Raw genomic sequence first — 19580 nt, 5'->3', positions numbered from 1 at the left:
AGATAATTGCCACTCGCACTGGAAATTTGGCAAGCGCCTTCCCCACGAGACCCGGATGAAATGGTGCTTCAACCCCCGAAACTGTCATTCTTAATGAAATGGTAATTACAAACCCAGCGGAACAGCTGAGGGGCCTGCCGAGGCCCATGGAGCCCAACTACAAGAATAAACCTGCTACAACAACCTGCAGAGAAAAGGGAAAGGAGGAGTGGGGGCACAGCAAGACGATATAAAGCAGGAGGGGCATTCAGGTTGGTGCTACCAAAAGGAATCTGAGATTTATTTCAATTGTGAAATGTAATACACACTCCAGGTTGGAGTATGCAGTACATTGGGACCCTCATCAATAACACCAGCTGTGTGGAAGACAGGAGGGGAGGTTGGTTAAAAGCGCCCACACAGCCTAGGTAATTGATTGCTTTGTAAGTGAACGTGTCTTTAACCTTTGGGAGGTCAGGCCCAGTCGGACACCATCAGTCCTGCCTGGGGTTGAACCGCTTCCAGCCGTTTGTCTTCCGCTGCTCCCACATCTCAGGGCCTATTTGTCAAGCATGAGATGTTTGGAGTGTTTAGATTACAGGCGAGATGGGAAAACAAAGGCAAAATGCCACCCCAAACAAAAGGCCTGAGCCTGGATCTCCCACTGATCTGCAAGCTGGGCAGGAGGCCAGCTACCTGGGGTGCTGAAGCTGAGGAAAGAGGTGGTAGGTGGGTGGGGGCGTGGCCTGCTGAAACTGAACCACAGCGAAGCCCCTAAAAAACAACCACCGTGGAGCTGGAAGCAGAGCCAGAATGGAGGCTGAAGAGGAGCCAACGTAAGAATTGAACGACAGCCAGAACGGTGACATGCGATAGAGCCAGAATAGCACCTTGAGACGGAGCCAAAATGGCAGCCAAAAACTCTGGGAGATAGGAGGGAGCTGGAGGGGGGGGGTAACTGTTTTCTTAATGGCAATACTCCTCATCACTGGAGATTTTAAAGTGTCCCTTTGCCACCCTCCCAGGTACTTAGAGCTGTCTGTCTGTCAGGCTGCTGGAGAGTGACTAAAGATGATTTATCTCTGAGATTATCGGGGCCAGTAGGTATGCCATCGCTCATACCATACCTTAGAGGGACAGGTCAGAAACAGACAACATCAGTGAAGACCAACATTTTGACACCTCTTTCATGCTTACAAGAAAGAAAACCATCTATCGCTGACCTGCGCATTTTAACACAACTGCAGAAGAAACTCCCATCTTGTTGAGTGCATGTGTTTTACTTTCAGATGTGATATTTCATAACCGTAGGGTAAAAGCAGCTTGCTTTTGCATACACGTGACACAGTGTTTTTATAACATATGAACAAATATGCACATGTGCAATATAGTGTTGACTTGTATATGTGTGTTTGTGTCAAAGCAAACAGTGCTATGTGGGTCTGCCAGTTCCATCTGCTGCTCTATCACCATAGATGTGATGTACCTGCCACTTTCCTCCTCAGCTGAGGGAGTGTGTTTCTGTGTGTATTCATTCCATTGTTAGATCTGACAGCCACTAACTCAAGCTCGTGTTAAAAAAAAGAGTGTCAGGAAGGAAGGGGAGGCGGTCTCTCGAGTTCGAAATCCCACCCTGAATCTGACAGACAAACTGTCTAAGACTGTGGAAACGCTACTCTCTCCTCTTGCCTTCCACTCCTCACCTCACTCCTACGCCAAGATTCAACTTCTATTTTCAAACCACTCCCCGAAGTGGAGTAAAAACTCAGTATGCTGTCGTCCTCCTGCTTCTACAGAATGTCTTTATTCTGAGACTAACTTGTTTCAGCTTCTCTTCTCATACTAAACTTTTCCTTTACACTAGACTTGCTGTTTCCCTCATAGTTTTGTTCCTTCTCAGAGCACGAAGGTAGGGATAGGTAGGTAGTAGGTGAAGTGTGTGAAATCCCCTCTGCATCACTGATGAAGGCTTCTACATTCATTCAGTTCAGCCTCATTTATGTCTGCATGCCACATTAGGCATTTAGATGATTCTTTGCTCTCCTGCAGACTGATTTACAATGAATGCAAGAGAAACTCAATAAGTAAATCAACAATAATATTTTAGTTATTAGCTTATTCAGCATCTGTGTTGCATCCTTTCTCTTCTCTCCAGCCAGTAAAAGTCAGCCTGATGTCGACTCTTGTCTTATCTCTTGCTTTGTCACATTCTCTCTTTTTCCTCACTTCCTTTCAATAACGTCATCTAAGGTTTTTTTGATGGCTCGGCCATGGTGCTCGTCTAAAGCTACCACTGTGTTCATATCTAGTTGGTGGTGTGTGACAGTGCCATAAAGCAAAATGCTGCTGTAAGGTGACAGTCTGGGACAGAAAAAAAGTTGTGAAGTGTGGTCAGGTTGCTTCAGAATAATTGGCTCCATGATTGAACATAATGAATGTCAATGTGTCTTTGAAACGAGTCAGAAACAGATTTTTTAAGGTTTTGGAAGTTATATGTTGCTTTAAATTTAGAAAAGAGCAGTACCTTGTGTCCACATATGTGAATTCAGGTGCAAGGCCTGATAATATCTCTGGTCATGAATGGATTCCAGGTTATCATTTTATACCTGTGGATTTTGCCTAAAGTATGCTAAGATATTTTTGTTTATGTGAATTATGGGGGAGCTAAGGGGAGCTCCCCTAAAGACATTCAGCTGATACTTTGAGGGGGAGCCCTAAAAATAGTCCACTTTCACGTTACATTTAATTTTTCTAATGTCTTGAGAAGAATAGCATTAATTTGTCAGCTTTGTGTTTTATTTATTTATTTAATTTAATTATTTAAATCGTCCAAATGTGATCTGTGGTCTGTTTCCTTGGGCAGCAGTGTTGTTTGTTTGTAGCGTGCTGTGAGCGGCCATTCAAAAAACACTTGGTTGTTAAAAGAACTTTCTGTCCCTGTTTCTGGTTAAACAAGCTGCATACAGTAGCAGCAGAGTTTTTTTTTTTTTTTTTCGTTTGTACTAACCATATTTTTGACTGCGCTACATGCACTAATGTATATGCACGTGCACATGTTGTGCAAAGTCACGGTGCACGCCCAACAAAGGCTCCCCCAAAAGCTTTGCAGTTCGAGCCTTGAGAGAGACATTGACAGTTATCTGTATAAAAAAAGTAGGAAACAGGTTAGTAGACCACTACTTTGGCTAAACTGATCTCTATATTTTGAATACAATCAAATGAAAATTTCTGCACCATAATTAACTCACGCCAGTATTGAAGTGATGGAAAACTGCATGGAGTATATGTGTTGATGCATATTTGAACACTATCTTGCAGATATTGGTCTACAATGCAGATCAACCTCTTTAACTTACTCTTCCTGTCATGGTAATTTCATAAAAAGGAGCTTTTCCAAACGTTTATCCATCTTGAACACTGGGGAGCATAATGCATACAAGACATAATTATGGGCCAAACACGCATGTATGCAGAAAACAAGTATAATGCTATCTTTTTATAGATCGAGCACCGAGGAGCAACAAAAATTTACCCCCCATTGGTATGTTTCATATCTGAAGAGATAAAATGAGTTCAGGCAAACACTTGAACAGTAAATTTTAGAACAAAGGCATCATTTAAGATTTTATTTTCATATATGAAGAAAGAATAGAGTCAAACAGAGGGACTAAGGCACATTTATTATGACACATTTACCCCTGTAAATAAAAGCTGTTTATTCCTGTATGGAAATGAAAGCATGCTGTTTTACATTTATTTGGTCACTCTTTGAATTGATTGAAGATCAATAACCTCGCAACTCTGTCAGCTCTGTAATTCCAGATGAATGCAGCCAAGTGTGTGCGCGTGCATGTATTTATAGAAATTGTGTATGATGACCAGTATCAGGTTTGATATAACATCATTTTGGGACATTTTGAAACTATATCTCAAATAATATTTTAGGATTAAGATTTAGCCACAGCAGTGATTAAGATTAGTAGAGAATGTGTTAAATTAGTTATCATCATAGAACCACACACAGTTTTTATGTCTGTGGGTGCATGCATGTTAAAAGAGCTTGTGTTTTTATATCAGTGAGCACAAGTGTATGGCCCATGAGATATCCATGTGTGTGTTTGTGTGTGAAATAAGAGTGCACACCTAATGTACTCTAGCAAGTCATTTCCATTTCATGTGAGGCCATAGATCGTCAGAGGGCAGCAGGTCTTTCTCAGTTTGAGTCTAAGTCTCCCTGGTGGGGTTGTAAAACTGGCCTTGCATCTCTGCCCCAACCAGATAGATTAATTAATTATCCAGATTGCCTCTTTTTTCATGGCTGAGCCAATTACTCTGTGACTGAGCTTGTGGTCTATTTGTACCACTATTTAGAAAAAGAAATTATGTGTGTGTGTGTGTGTGTGTGTGTGTGTGTATGCAGGGTAATTAAAGAAATGGCTTAACCAGAGTCTAACAGTCCCACCACCACTTAATACTGAAGTAGCTATGCAGAGATATAGTTTCCTGTGAAAGGAGAGGAGATCTATGTACAGGTAATTGTTGGTTAATTGAGAGGAAGTGCAGGCTGTATGTGTGTGGATGGGTGGATGGGTGGGAAGGAAAGACACAAAGTCTTCATATTGATCAGTTTTGTTATAACCATACTGACAAAAACGGGCAGCCTGGATAAACGACACCTTCCTCAGACCTCTAACTTATTTGTTTATTTCTACATATTTTATTTGGACAAAATGAATGGTTTTATGTTGATAAATTCACTTTTCCTAATTAGATTTCCCTCCTTAAACTATGAAAAAATTTAACTTAGCTGGCAAAAAGTTTCCAAAAGTGTAGAGTCGATTTATCATGGAGCCTAAAGTCATTCTAGTTTTGTCAAAATTGCAACATATTTATGCTGATTGTGTGTGTTTGTATGTGTGCGTTTGATTGATGGGTCAGCAGATAAACTGGGCTGAATGTGCAGAGTGTGTGTTTGTGTGTGTGCCCCCGGGGGACAGGAGAAGCGGAGCGCTGCAACCTCCTGCAGGGGGTGCCGTGTCTCCCGGCAGGGGGATGCAGCAGGCAAACAGAGGGGTGCCTTTGCAGCCCTCCGCCCAAACCATTGCACACAGACACACACATCACCCCTCTGCACCCTACTGAGCTACAAGAAGTGTGGATGGGGGGTTTGGGGGACCCTGCTCTCTTCCAAGCCCCCAATGATGCATAATTCATGTGTAAGTAGCAATTTTGGTATTTTGCTAGAGGCAGCTTGAAGACAAAAAACAAAACAAAACAAAAAAAAAGAAAAGAAATCATAACAAAGTTCCATAACAGCCTCATCATCTCCAACCCAATATTTATTTTAACAACAGTTCTAAAGTGACAATGTAAGCATGTTAGTGTTGCTGATCAGCAGCACTTAGAAGCCGCTCATCGTTTGATTAATCTTAATATCGATGTTGTGGTCGGGGTCCTAATGACCTGAGGCAATTTAAACACAATTTTTAATAAATGATGCTTTAGAAATTTGAAACAGAAAATGATGCATTACTTGTATTTTATCTGTGCAGAGGTGCACATCCTTTAATTAGACATAAGTCGTTTTACCAGAAAGTAAAAAATACTCCAGCATGGATGGAAAGTTACAAATTAAAAGAGTTACATAAGTTTTTTTTAAGATTATGACTCATAATATCATTAGATTATGAAAATTGATTAGTTTTTAACTTTAAGTCTTACAGTTGGTTTAATCTGCATTACAAATGTCTTCACAAATTGCCTCTAAATAGCCAGTTGCTGCACTTGCATTTATATTCTTATGGGGGAATGTTTTGGGTGACCTAATCTCAATAAATAACTAAAGTAACTGTAGTAACCTAAAGCTGTCAGATGAGTGTATTGATGAAAAATGTTGTATTTCCATCCAGCATATTCTGAATTAGAACTGTCATTAAAATAAAAAAGAATCTGAAGGTGCAGTAAATATAAGTACCACCACTGGGTCTGTGTGGCAGTAAAGAGCAAAAGTTACTAAATAATCATTAATTGAATTGATTTATTGCATATTTGTTTTTATGATTTATATCGCTTGATCTGAACTGACTTTTTAACTAAACCAGTGCTGTCCAAGTCCGATGCTCTTTAACTAAAGATTTTATCATCATTTTATCATATGCATGTTGAATTCAGAACTTTTAAACTCCTATAATGAGCTCATACAGCTGCAGATAGTATTCTTTATACAAGGCTGACGAAAGCTCCATGTTGTCGTACTGGGCAGTTTGCTTTGTCCACTGTGACAGCATGGCACTGTGGACCAGGAGAGAATCACTTGCCAAGCATGAAGCACAGAGCTTACTCAGTGCTTTCCCCTCTCTTTGCTCACTCTCATTTCCCCACAAGGGCAGAGACATCCAAAAGGACTGTACCTTGGTGTGCGTCCAACAAAAAGCTCTCTGTCCAATTTCATCTTCCTTTGAATTTGTGTTTGAATAACACTGGAGCTACAAATCAAAACATGTTGGACACTTAGAGTGAGGTCATGGGGTGTAGATCACTGTGGCTTCCAAAGAATTCTCCTTGTGTAAAAAGACGGGGACGGGTGGCTGCTACTTTGACTGATGGCTTTGGAGACTGAGAAGGCCGTTCAGGGCCCTTTTTCCTGAGACTAAGTCCATGTCTGAGCCAAACCCCTCATTTTCCTCCCCGCAATATATTTCATTAAACTTTTAACTCTTCACAAGGTAATTCACTTGACATTTTCAGGCTGCACTGGTGAGTGTTTCTTTCTCTGTAATTTCAGCCCTGAGAAAATGCTCCAAAAACACACATTCAAAGCAGTTAAATGGATAAAATGGCATAAGATCCAAAGTAACAAAGCTGAGCTACGCAGCAAAGCTTTTCATGGTTACAGCAGTGCAGGTCCCAGTGGCGCAGATATAATTAAGACCTCTCCTTAATTACTTAATAAGCCTAATTAGTAACATATCTAAGCTGAAGATTTGGCTGCAAGAGCGATGTAAATCAGAGGAATATTAAGTCCATTTGTTATTTCATTTAAGTTCTAATGTTAATGAAATTAGTGCATTATGATATAATAGAAACAACCCACACTGGGATTGACCAAAGGGCTAATGCAGCCTTTTAAGCTCCTGATAAACTTCCAATTAAGTGGCACAAAAGGAGGAAGCAAAATAGGAGAAAACATAACAAAATCTTGTTTTTTTTTTTGTTTTGTTTTGTTTTGTTTTGCTTGCTGCAGTATTCATATGTCACCTTCTCTGGTGTTTTCTCCTCATTCATTTTTGCATCAGTAAAAGCCCAGATGTGAAGGAAAGGCATGTGAAGCTGACAAATCAGATTCGGCTGTGTTGTTGGAGCTGCTGCAACATTCCAGGCCGCTTAATTAGAAGTTGTTGGTACCACAGAAGGTGTCACCAACCTTTTCAGGCACTGAACAGATGGTGTCCCCCTTTTTTTTTTTTTTTTTTTTTTTTTTTTTTTTTGAGGTCCTGCCAATGCCCACTCTGTGGCTCCTGGGAAAATGACCTAACTCACAGGCAGCTGCTTAGTGCGGCTTGAGTGATTCTTTACAGCCGTTTGTATTGGGGGGGACTTAGCAGGACGTACCACTGCAAACAAGGGGTGAGACCGCCGTAGCTATAGGTCTCTGGGTGGCTACAAAAATCTGTTTTGGTTGCAGCATACCAGTTGTTAAAGCTGTGTTTTCAATGCCATGTGCAAAGACGAAGGAAAGACCTCGACCCCGGAGATCTCGATGCATCAGTTCTGGTTGCGTTTGTGTGCACCTTCCTCCGCGTTTGGCAGATGGTGTGAATATCAACTGAGAAAGGAGCTGGGAAGGCTCACAAAACAAAAAGAGAAAAGAGGTTCCTCAACTGTTACAAAGAGGCCCCATGGAGTGGTGGGGAGGTCTGGGGTGTGGGAGGGGGAGTGCGGGGGGGGGGGTGGCCTCCATCCTTGCAGATAAAAAGAAAGAGGGTGTAGGAGTTTGCAAGGGCATTTGCAGTCGAGGAGTGAAAGTGGATGGAGAAATTGCGAGGGCCACAGATTTGATATCCAAGGCGGGGGGTCGGGGGTTTAACATGTTTCGTGCTGCGTGGACAGAAGATCGGCTGTCACTCTGTAGTCAGCTTGGCTCAGCCTTCCTCCAACCACGCAGGAGGTGGAAAAGGAACAAGTTGAAAATTGGATGACTGTGTTTTCTGACTAATTACTTGATATCTATCACGTTGTGTGGGTTTCAGTCTGAAAGACACTTGCTATTATCACAATTCTTCACTTTCTTAAAAGATATTTTCCAAATTCCATAACTGACCCTGTCTCAAACCAGCTATGACTCTTGATCTTTTTGAAAAATGTCAAGTTTACTCAAAGTGTACTGCCTTCCTCATTTCCTGCCACTGATGATGACATGACTGAAAAGGCCGGGACATCAGCTCAGCTCAGTGATGCCGTTTCATTGACATAGCAGGGAACATAAAATCTGTCGTTTTTATCATGTTCTTTTCGAAGGTAAACCTGTTTCCTGCAGCTTTCACTATCAGATATATGTCTGTGTGGGTTTATGACCGTGGAGCTGGGGCAAGCCCGATCGATCAGCAGGAGCTATAGGATTTAATAGGTGTGCTGCGCTCGCTAGGGGGTACAAGTTGGGGAGAGTATATTCAATCACTAAAAGGACCAAGGTGGCAAGCATCAGCTGCCAGCAGTGGTGTATTGTTTCACTCAACATTTTCTCTAAATCTTCATAAAACAGTAATTCGTAGTAATCATGAGGAAATACTTCTGAAGCTTCCGTGGGCCCTACTTCTACAATTGGTGTGTCAGTTAATGTAACCAGACATATCTAATCTATGCATGCTGGATAGTACAACTCCAATTCCAAAAAAGTTGGGACACTGTTTATTTAATAAAATGCAACGACTAACCAATCTATTTAACAAATATCTTACACACAATAAAAAAAAATCTAAAGAGCAGGTACTTATCAGATGTTGAAGGTGAGACATTTTGCAATTTCATGACAAATATCACCTCATCTAGTCTCATTGTAACAACACATCTCTGCAAAGTTGGAATGGGGGCAACAAAAGGCTGGATAAGTAAGTAGTACTACAAAGAAACAGCTGGAGGAACATCTTGCTACCAGTTATGACAACTGGCAATGGGTCAGTTACATGGTTGGGTATAAAAAGAGGACATTAGAGAGGCAGAGTCTCTCAGAAGAAAAGATGGGCAGAGGTTAAAAAACACAAAAAAGTTTTTCACATCATCTACAGCACAGGACATCAAAATAATAAAATACTCACAATGACACAATGATGATGTGAACTTGAAATGGCACTTCATTAAAACAGATATGATTCTGTCATTAAAATCACTGTATGGGCTCAGGAGCACGTCCAGATATCATCATCAATCACCACACCTTTATAAAATGCAGGTTTGACCTCTGTCATGCAAAAGGAGCCATATGTGGACAAAAAAAACCCTGAACCTAGGTGAACCATCTGGGCCATAGCTCATTTAACGTGGATGGTGGGAACGTTTAGACATATTAAAATTTGAAATGTTTTTTTGGACACCATGTAAATTGTGTCCTCCAGAATAGAGAAGAGCTTCCAGTTTGCTATCATTGTTTAGTCCAAATGTTATGGGAGATATATCAGTGGAATTGGCAAATTACACACTTGGAAAGCCACCTTCAGTGCAGAAAAATACATATTTTAGAGCAACATGTGCTCCTATACAGACAGGGAAGACTGCAGTTCAGCAAGACAACATGTAGTAGAGGCCTCCTCTCCAGACCTTTCACCAAGTGCAAACATTTGATGATTATGAAAAACAAAATGTGATGAAGACCCAGGTGATCACGCATCAGACAAAAATTCTTCTACAGGTTCAGCAGCTTGTCTGCTCAGTACTCAGATATTTACTGTTAAAGTAGGAGGTGATGCTACACCAGTGATGAACACGAACAGGTTCCAACTTTTTAAGATTTTTTTTTTGCTGTCACCCAGTTTAAGATTAGCTAATGTTTTTTTGTTTTTAAGAAATTGTGAAATGTCTCATTTTTAAGATCCAATATGTTTTCTGTGTTCTAATTTACATAAAATATTGGTTAATGAGATTTGAAAATTATTGTATTCTGTATTTCTTATTCAATTATGGGGTGAAATAAAAGAAAGAAAGTAGATGTTAAAGTTTCTCAAGCTGACAGCATGAGTAGGCCACTGAGGCAGAAGCTATGTTTTCAGCTGCGTTGGTTTGTCTGTCTGTTAACAACATTACTCAAAAAGTTATAGATGGAATTCGAAAAATCTTCAGGAAATGTGAGAATTGAAATAAAGGAACAAGTGATTAGAGTTTGGGGTGATCCAGACACCGCCTGGATCCAGGAACTTTTTTAAGGATTCTTTACTACTGGGATAGAGGGATAATTTAGCCATTTCCACTTCTAACTCAACAGATAAAGACAAGATGATACCGTGGTTAAATAAACTAGCGGCTAACCCAGATTGCCCCCTTTAGAGAAAATGCTCATTTTTTCAATAACTTCAAGACTATTACGGCCATTTGTTTCATCTTGGTGTATAAGAGTATGACAGGGGATGTTTTCTGGGTCAAGGATTCTAAATAAGATGTGGCATCTATCTATCTATTACCTTCAAATATTCATAAGAGTGTTGGCATGGGGTTGGTAACTGGGTAGGCTGTTGGGCCTTTTGGGATGTTTCTCAGGCGAGTGACCCTGTGGCTTGGCAGTCTGTGCTGTGTGAGTGCTTCTAGTTTATGACTGTATTTGAACAAAGTGCTAACAGTGTTCGGACAGAACACGGCTGTCCTGGGGCCTCATTTATAAAACTGTGTGTAGCAAAGCAAACTGCAGGTGGCGTCTGCGGTGCAAAAAGCAAATGCTACACACATGTACTTTTAGATTTATAAAAGTGTGCCCATGCACGTCCTACGCCTGTTTCCGTTTAGAATTCAGAATCAACTCTAAAGCGGGCGCACGTGAGGGAACGCCTTCCCACGCCCACATGATGGCTATAAATGGTCAGGTGGACGCTTGTTACACATATTCATCAAATCATTTACATGATGGCTTGGGAGGAGAAAGGTGGAATTTTTCGGGGTGTGACACTGAGATCCTGATGAACCATAAAAATATTTAATTGGTGGGCATGGCGTGGGCATTACTTGTGTCAGAAAGGCAGAATAGTGACAGCAAGTGGCAGATGCTGTCATCACAGTGTCAGAACACAAGACACGCCAGAGGTATCGGAATATGTGGCTGGATATCTCAGTCGGTAGATCAACCGTCTGCCATGCGGGAGGCAGAAGTACGAACTCCACAGGGATGAATAGCTTTGGAGAAAATGACGGTACTGATGTTAGTAATTTAGTCATTTGTTTTATTTATAAAATAAATATGTACAGATACATCTGAGATTGACAGCAGTTCATTTAGTGTTAAATAATATTTCTTTCTAGTTGCTGGGTGCTCCAGCTGGGTGGGTGGTGCAGAGGGACAAAATCACCGCTATTAACCAGGTGGAAATAAAGACTGTCTGGACATAAACTGGGACAACAATTTAAAAACGCATTGTGCAAGAAGAAATAAATAAAAGGAAATCCACCTCTTGTTTTAGTAGCATTGCATCACTTCTAGACCTCCAGCTTCCAGTCTTCGTCTCGCTCTGCTGGAATAAAGGACCAAAGCTACTTTTCACACTGACTGCTACGTGCTGGCAGCAGACTGTCACCTTATTTAGCCGGATGTATTGTATAACATGTAAGTTTTGTTTCACAATGACAGAACATATTTTAGTGGTTGAGGTTCTTATTAATATCATCTCCCTTTTTCTTGAAAAATCCTGTCATAACTCTAACTCTAATCCTGTCTCTTAGGAGAATTAATATGAATGTGCGTCTTTATTCATCTCTGCAAACGGCTTTAATATCTACCATGTGGTGTGAAAGGTAATAATGGATTGTCCACAAGTATCTCACATTTCACATCTTTTCCTCAATTTTATTCTGTACTGTTGGTGTCGCAGTTTCCTGTTTTCCCTGATTTTGTGCGTACGCCTGGGTCAGAGTTGTCGGTGAGGTAGGAACATTTTCCCGGCAAGTTTGGTTTTTATAAATCCCAAAAGTTGACTATATTTGGTGTACGCCGGTTTTTGTTCCTACTCTAGTTTTATAAATAAGGCCCCTGGTCACTAAAATGTGTTTTATCCGTAACTTTGCAGACATAGACATAGACGTGTGACAAAACATGAGATTATTCATCTAAAATGTGGATAAACCCATTTATTTTACACCAATAGTTATATCCAAACCTTTTTCTGGCACAATGTCCCTATGTTAAACTTTGTTTTCTCTTTTATTCTGTGTTCAGTTTGTAATATTACTTGTGTTTTAATTGTGTTTGCTGCACTGAAAGATAAAATGATGTCTACAACTAAAGCTTCTCTGAACAGCTATAAAATACTGTGTTGTGTTTAGTCTCCTAATGATCCTTGAAACTCATTGATCTTGAAATTGAACAAGTCTTACAACATTCTACCATCTGAAATAAAACCTTTATTGAGTGCATAAGAGAGTCTAGAAGTTCCTTAATATCACATTTTGAGTACGTCTTCTGTGTGAACACTTCCCCAAAAAGCTTCTAAAATATGCCTAATTTGTTTCTACTACAAAAGCAACGACTCATAAATCTCTTCTAGTTGACTTCTTCACATACGTATTACTAAAGAAAAAGACTTCCTACTCTACAATTGCTGCCTGCTGTGCCTTGCTGTAGCTCTTCACGCTTTCACACGGCCCTAAACGTCCTTGAACTTCTACCGCTCACTTCCACCCCACATGCCCGTCTACCTAATGCTATTATGTTGGGCCCTACATGCTAAAAGTCATTGGTGGTGATAGTGGCTGATTAGATTGTGTCCATTGATTGCACAGTGTGCTGTTAGGACGGCGTTGGTGTGGGCTGCAGCTCCCACATCTCCTCCTCAGATGCTCTGACAGTCTTAGACAGAGGAGATAAAGCCCCACGCAGGGCAACAGATTGAGTTATTGATCAGTGCTCATCTTTCTCCTGTCTCTGTCTTCTGTCGGCTGCTCCAAAAGACCCCTTCATCAGGATAATGAATTTCACTTATTGCAGATTAACGCCATAAGGTCTGTGTGGTAATAATGGCAGAAATTAGCTGTTTGTTATCCTCTCTGAGTTTCTGAGAGGGAGGGGAAGTGAAGGTTGTTATGGCCCCATTACTCCGTTTGAGTACAGTGATATTAACTAAAGGGAGCTGAAGGAGAGAAAGGGCATGAAAGTGAGTGATTTGAGGGAAAATGAAAGAAACACTTCTAAGTATTGTGATTTCAGCATCACTGAGCTCCAGAGCAAAAATTTTAGTTTGATGAAGGAGAGTAAAGGATATCTTAGAGAGGAAAAGAACGCTGAATACCAAGGTATTTTTGTGGAAAAGATAGGCCAAAGATGGATGAGAGGGGTTGATTTAAAAGTGATGATCAGTGAAGAGGAAATGAGAACATGATAGAAGTGGTCATATGCCACTTAAAGGTCGAACATTGTGTCTCCAGCATCAAAATTAGGGTGGTATTGGGGTGGTAAAGAATGAATAATAAGGCTTGATTGCAGTCGGTGAAATGGAACGTTGTTGTGAATCAATCCCTCCAGACAATTACAGGCAGCATAAACAGCAGCCGAAAGCTGCAGCCCTGACAGCAGGAGGCGATTGCATCGTCTTCGTCAAAGGCTTGTTGCCTCCTTACGTTGGAGCCGTTAGCATTTGTTTGGTTCAAGTGTGGGAGGATAAAAATGCAAAATAATGTTATTTGTGTAAACAAACATATAACAGAGTGCATGTTTGTTTGTTGCAGGTATGGATTTGGATTGTTGGATGCGGGGCTGATGGTGCAGCAGGCTGCACTCTTCCAACATGTTGCTCCACAGAAAATATGCACACAAGAAATCACACTCCATCCAGCCAGGTAAAAATGAACAAAAATAACAAAAAACAACTCTCTGTGACCATGCGATCACCATAACTTTTATGTTTTTATTACTGCCACTCATTATTGTTGCATGTGATGGACTGTTTTTAAAAAACGAATGCTGATTTTTTTCTTTATAACATTTCAATTTGATATTGGAGTGTTGAGCCTACAGTTGGATGCTGGGCTGGTAGAGGGGTAGAAAACCAAGCAGCATATATAGTTTGAGCAGCAGTAGTAATAACTGCATGAAGGAAGCAGCTTATTGTGTCGTGAGGCAGCCGCAGCTGAAAGTATAAGGCAAGACAGGAAGTGTGAAGCTTAAATACACCACCTAGACTGGCTGGGTATGTTTGATATATGGCATGTAGAATATGAGGAAGATAAAGTGCAGCTGGAGCAGGAGTTGTCTTTCTGAGCTAGTTTGCAGGTGTCACTCCATTAATACTGATTTTGCCTAATTCCAGTTTAAAGTACCCCAAATGTGAACTACTGCAAAATCTGCACTATGTGCATCTATTGTTGTTTATATATTATAAATACTATTTGTTATTGCTTGTCATGTTGTTTTTAAATGTTTTAGGACTACGGATGGAAAGTATCTTCTAGCGTAATCTGACATGTTTACACAATGTCATGAAAGTGATCATTAATGTGCATTGTCCTCATCAAATAAACAAAATAAAATACCACATATCCAGGTGGATTCAGATTCAGATTGAAACAACTTTATTTATCCTAAAGGGCAATCCATTTGCAGCTCACCCACATCCACATAACATATCCAATCAGTCAAGAGACTAAAACAATGGAATCCAGCAGATAAAGAGATTATAAGACCAGAATTAAGTAAAAAAAAAAAAACTATAGAGAACTTATAAAATAACAACAATACAATGACAAATGCAAACATAGATGGGTAAAAATCCAAGTTAAAATATTACTTATTTAAAAGACTACTGTCAGTATTCAGTAGCCTGATGGATGAAGGAATAAAAGAATTTGTTTTACTGAAAAGAGCTCAGTAGCGGCAACTTGAAGGCATCATCTCAAACTCACCAGTCATAATGTGATGGGGTTGGCTGATGATAGTGATGACCTTCTTTTTTTACCTGAGTGTGCTGAGTGAATTTAAATCTCTCTGTTTGACTCCAATTATCTTTGAACTGATCCTGACAGTGTTATTCAGATAGTTCCCATCCTTAATAGAAAGTCCATAAAACCAAGAGATAAAGGAAAATGTTGAAAGCATTCAATAAATGAACAACAGAAATTACATCAAAGTGACTTAGGAACTTTAAAAGAGTCCAGCTTCCTCAGTAAATAAATACTCTGTTGACTTCTTTTGTACACAGACTCAGTGTTTACATCAAGTTTCAATTTAGAAACAAAAAGGGTATTTACATGACTCAACAACCTGGACGTCTTCAAAATGCACGAGGCATCTTTGTTTTTGTTGGAGTTGGAAAATCCTGACCAGTCTATGTTGCATCAAAATAAAAATATTTTATTGATTTATTTATCATTCTTTTTATTTTTATTATCATTGTATCCAAGCTGAAAAACTTACAACATCTGACAAATATTTGTGTGTGTGTGTGTTGTCTTTTATTTAAGTACTAGTTACTCTTTCCCTACGCCTTCAGGCAGGCGTCACCTTTCCCGATACATAAGTAAATACCAGTTTTACCACAGAGGTGCACACTTTCTTCTACAAGCATTAAGCTAGATCAATGCAGCAATGCCATCGTTTACTTACAGCAGGGATGTACAGTTCCAGTCCTGGAGGACAGCTGTTTCCTGCTTTAATCAAAATCCAGTCAAACTTTATTAATATATAACTTCAGACAAAAGTAACTGAAAGTGCTTAAAACAAAGCAACAAGATGCAAACGTATTAGAGCAGAGGTAAGAGCATGGCATGGTGCATAAAAGCAGCTTCTCCAGGCAACACAAAAATAAAAGATTAGTTAAACAGTAAAAACACAAGTTTTAAGAAGTGATTTTAAAGAAGCAAGTTCTGTAGGAGCCTATTCCAGATGGAAGCTGCATAAAAACTAAAAGCAGCTTCTCCATCCGATCATGTTCATACTCCAGTTATCAAGTCTCTATTTTCCTTTTTTGTCTGACAAAAGAAGAAAAGAAGATTCTTGTTTGGTCCTAACTCTGCGAATAGAAAGCAAGCCTGCACCCGATGCTTCTGCTACAGACTTGTGCAGAACTTGACAACAAGCTGTTGTGGAGATCCATTTAATTTAAATTAGGTGTGTTGGAGCAGGGAAACATGTAAAAACTGGACATACTGACTTACACTTTTCCTAATCTAAAAACTAGTTTCAAATGCTTTTAAATGAACCGCTTATAAGGTCACATATTACAAGTTAGTGACAAATGTGCATATTACATAGAAGAAGTAGTATGTAGTAGACGTTTTAAACGCATCCATAACCTAATTTACTTTTCCCTCTATCACTAACATCAACAGTTAACTTCTCTTCATCCATCCACGAACAGTTCCTTCATGTGCATTTTCACAATGTGTACAGAAATTCAGATGTTTATTTACATTTTGTTTGTTTATCTTGTAATTGGTTAGAATTTTCTCACCTGGACATGGTGTTAGCATGAACATCCAATCAGAGGCTTGCCAAGGGAGGGTTAACCAGATCAACAGTCTGGAGCATGTGCAGGTAAGGAGGCTGATTTTAAACAAAGTTGGCACAATCTTTTAGACCTTTCTTAGACTTTATTCTTCATTAGCAGCATGACAGGAATGTTTAGAGATTTTTGGGTAAGTACCATGATTGATTTTCATACAAAGCATTAGTTGAGTTGACTGATATCTTTACCCGCCCAATAAATCACAGCCTTAAACCAGAGCTGGAAACCTGCTGCCCTGCTCCAGTGGAGACTACAATAAGTAATGGCTCCTGGCTGTGAATGAGTTCAGGTTTTAGCTCAGATAAGACAAATATGATGTAAAAGGTGAGTCAGTGAACTTTAGAGGGGCAAACAGATGGATTTTGTTTCCTTGGGACAGAGACAGGCTAGTTGTTTTTTCCCCTTCATCTAGCCCCTAAGCTCAGATAAGCTAACCCACTGCTGCTCCGGTGGGCATGATGTGGTGGTAGATAAGATTAAAAAGGAATCCGTCTTTTCATCTAACTTTCAGCAAGAAATTGAATAAGTTTGTTTTCCAAAATGTTGAACTATTCCTCTTAAACACAGAAAAGTGTAAATATCCATCTTTAACTATGATTTTGAAAAGGCAAACTCTTAGATCTCTGTGTCGTTTTGTTGTACATCTGCTCTAACAGTTTTCCCATGTTTCTGTTGCCCTTGAAAACATAGAAATCAAGCAAAAGTGCTTTTAAAACTTAACTCCTGCCAACAGCAGGGGAAGCAAGAAGATGTGATACAAATTGTTTTTGAGTTTCCCTGTCATCTGCTTTATCTGAGAATAGAGGGGATAAAAAAGGATCTTACTGCTCTGTGTAATGTGTCGGCAGTGTCATTTGCAGAAAATGGCAAAGCTGTGTTTTCTTGAGTACAGCCACATAGATGTAAATGTGTTTCTGTTTGACTGTTTGTGCACATTTGAGTCTGAGCGAGTTATCAGTGTTTGTGAGTTTGTGTACTTGTGAAATAGCAGCCAGAGAGAGAGAGAGGGAGTGTGTCAGCATGTAAATTGAAAAGGCTTCATCTTTGCGGCTCTGCTCCCTGGCAGAAAGCGTGGGTCAGGCCATCGCTGCGAGGTGTGATTGATGGACGTGTTGCCGTGGTAACATGCCGTAAACAGGAGCAGGCTGTCAGTCTTTTTGCAGCTTGGCGGCTTTCTGTGCGATGCGCCATTGTCACACCAGATGTGCTGCTTGTGATGAACACGGACAGGGAGGGTGTTTACTGGGTGCTGCTTGTGTGGAGGGGGGGCGGGTATGAGCTATCTAAATCATCTAGCAGATAGTCCCTTCTGCTGCCCTTTTTTAAGTGTCTTCAAATTCTTCTGTTTTCTCTACCTGCTTTTCTTTGGGTGCATCTCTTGGTGCTTATGGAGAGGTCCATCTGTTTGGCATGTGTAGTATTTCCAACTAGACCGGGTAGATTTGGATTTAAATAAGACACACTGTGCAATACTGCACTACTTCACTGTGTTTCCAAATTACTCCAGTTGGCGTCGTCAGGAGTGAACTGAATTGTTGTTTTTCACTCATGTGTCACATGTAGCCCAGATAATCCCACAGATTACTATAGGACAGCAGACTATGGGTTGTAATTGTCCAGACATGTATTAAAAATATAAATTACAAGTTTGATTATGATACAATATTATATTAACTCAGTGGATAACGATTTGATATCACACATTCTGCCATGATTCCATTTCACTTCAATTCAATTCAGGATCCATTGATCATTTCATTCATGGCAAAACCAAAGAATCTTCTAAAATATTCAACTGTAATTTTGTTCCTGACCTGAGGCAGACATTTAAATGAAAAAAAAATTATGTAGATGTAGTTTTCACATCATGCAAAAGAAAAACTGAAAGAAAACATTTTTATTTGTAGAATTAAAAGCAGGATGTAGTGTAAACAGAAATTGCATACTGGATATCTGCATTTTCCTCATCCGTAAAAAAGACATTTTGTTTGTCAAAACAAAACAAATGGAAACAAATCCACATCTTCTTTCTTAAACACGTCCTTTATACAATACAATTATCATTGTATCAATTTTTAAATGATATTTTCAGTTTGAATTTAAAGTATTGGATTGTTAATCATTAAATCATTATTACACCCTGATGTGTGTTAGCTTTTACTTCTGTTCAATATGCAGCCAAGACATGATCAGCTGGGCTGAAGAAAAAGTAAAGTTCACTAATTTGTTTACATTAATCTGTATAAACTTAAATTCAGTTAGATTAAATAGTGAGTTAGTCCTTACACAGGAGCAGTAAGTTATGTTAATTAGGCATGTTTGTTAACAGAGCTAAGCTAGCTGCTTGTCTGAAGCTAACTGGTAATAATTTATAATAAGGGCACAAATCATAAGTAATCTTTTGTTAATGCATGAGTCATGATGATTAAATATAGGAATTCCTGCAGGATATACCAAATAAACAGGTTTCCATTTAAAAAAAAACAAAATAAAAAACATGATGTGTAACATCTAAACTATGACTTTTGGTGATCTTCATTCTTCTGCTCAGCAGGTTATATCGAAACAAGATTTGCCTCTGATGTTGGACTTCTTTCATTGAGAGTGGCTTCATTTTTTTGATAATATCTGATACTGTTTCTCAAAGAAGCTCATCAAATGCATGCAACTGGACATTTTGTGGAAACCAGTTAATTTAGTCCTGTATAATTTAATGTATGAAGTGACAGAGGGTTAAATGATGATCTATTAAATCTAAAGGAATCCTATTGGTCTACGGTGAGTTGATCATTACTTCAAGGTGAGCAACAGGAGTTTATGATTTATCCTATATAAATACATGCATTAAATCATCATGATTAATGTATTAAATAAGGATTACTTAAGTTTATTACTTGTATTTGTAAAGTGTTA

General features: G+C 39.5%; 1 protein-coding gene across 1 annotated transcript in view; it reads left to right on the top strand.

The window, feature by feature from the left end:
* The window catches only part of LOC121641066 (proprotein convertase subtilisin/kexin type 4-like), a 214339-nt gene that overhangs the window by 162618 nt on the left and 32141 nt on the right, over nucleotides 1-19580 (top strand). Inside the window, exons 14-15 of the mRNA XM_041986940.1 lie at nucleotides 13894-14004; nucleotides 16603-16696. Of these exons, the coding sequence (XP_041842874.1) occupies nucleotides 13894-14004; nucleotides 16603-16696 (205 nt within the window). The remainder of the gene's footprint in view (nucleotides 1-13893; nucleotides 14005-16602; nucleotides 16697-19580) is intronic.

Source organism: Melanotaenia boesemani, chromosome 6 (assembly GCF_017639745.1).
Source record: "Melanotaenia boesemani isolate fMelBoe1 chromosome 6, fMelBoe1.pri, whole genome shotgun sequence".
NCBI lineage: Eukaryota > Metazoa > Chordata > Actinopteri > Atheriniformes > Melanotaeniidae > Melanotaenia > Melanotaenia boesemani.
Note: the sequence above shows the minus strand (reverse complement) of the source record. Positions and strands in the feature narration are given on the sequence as shown.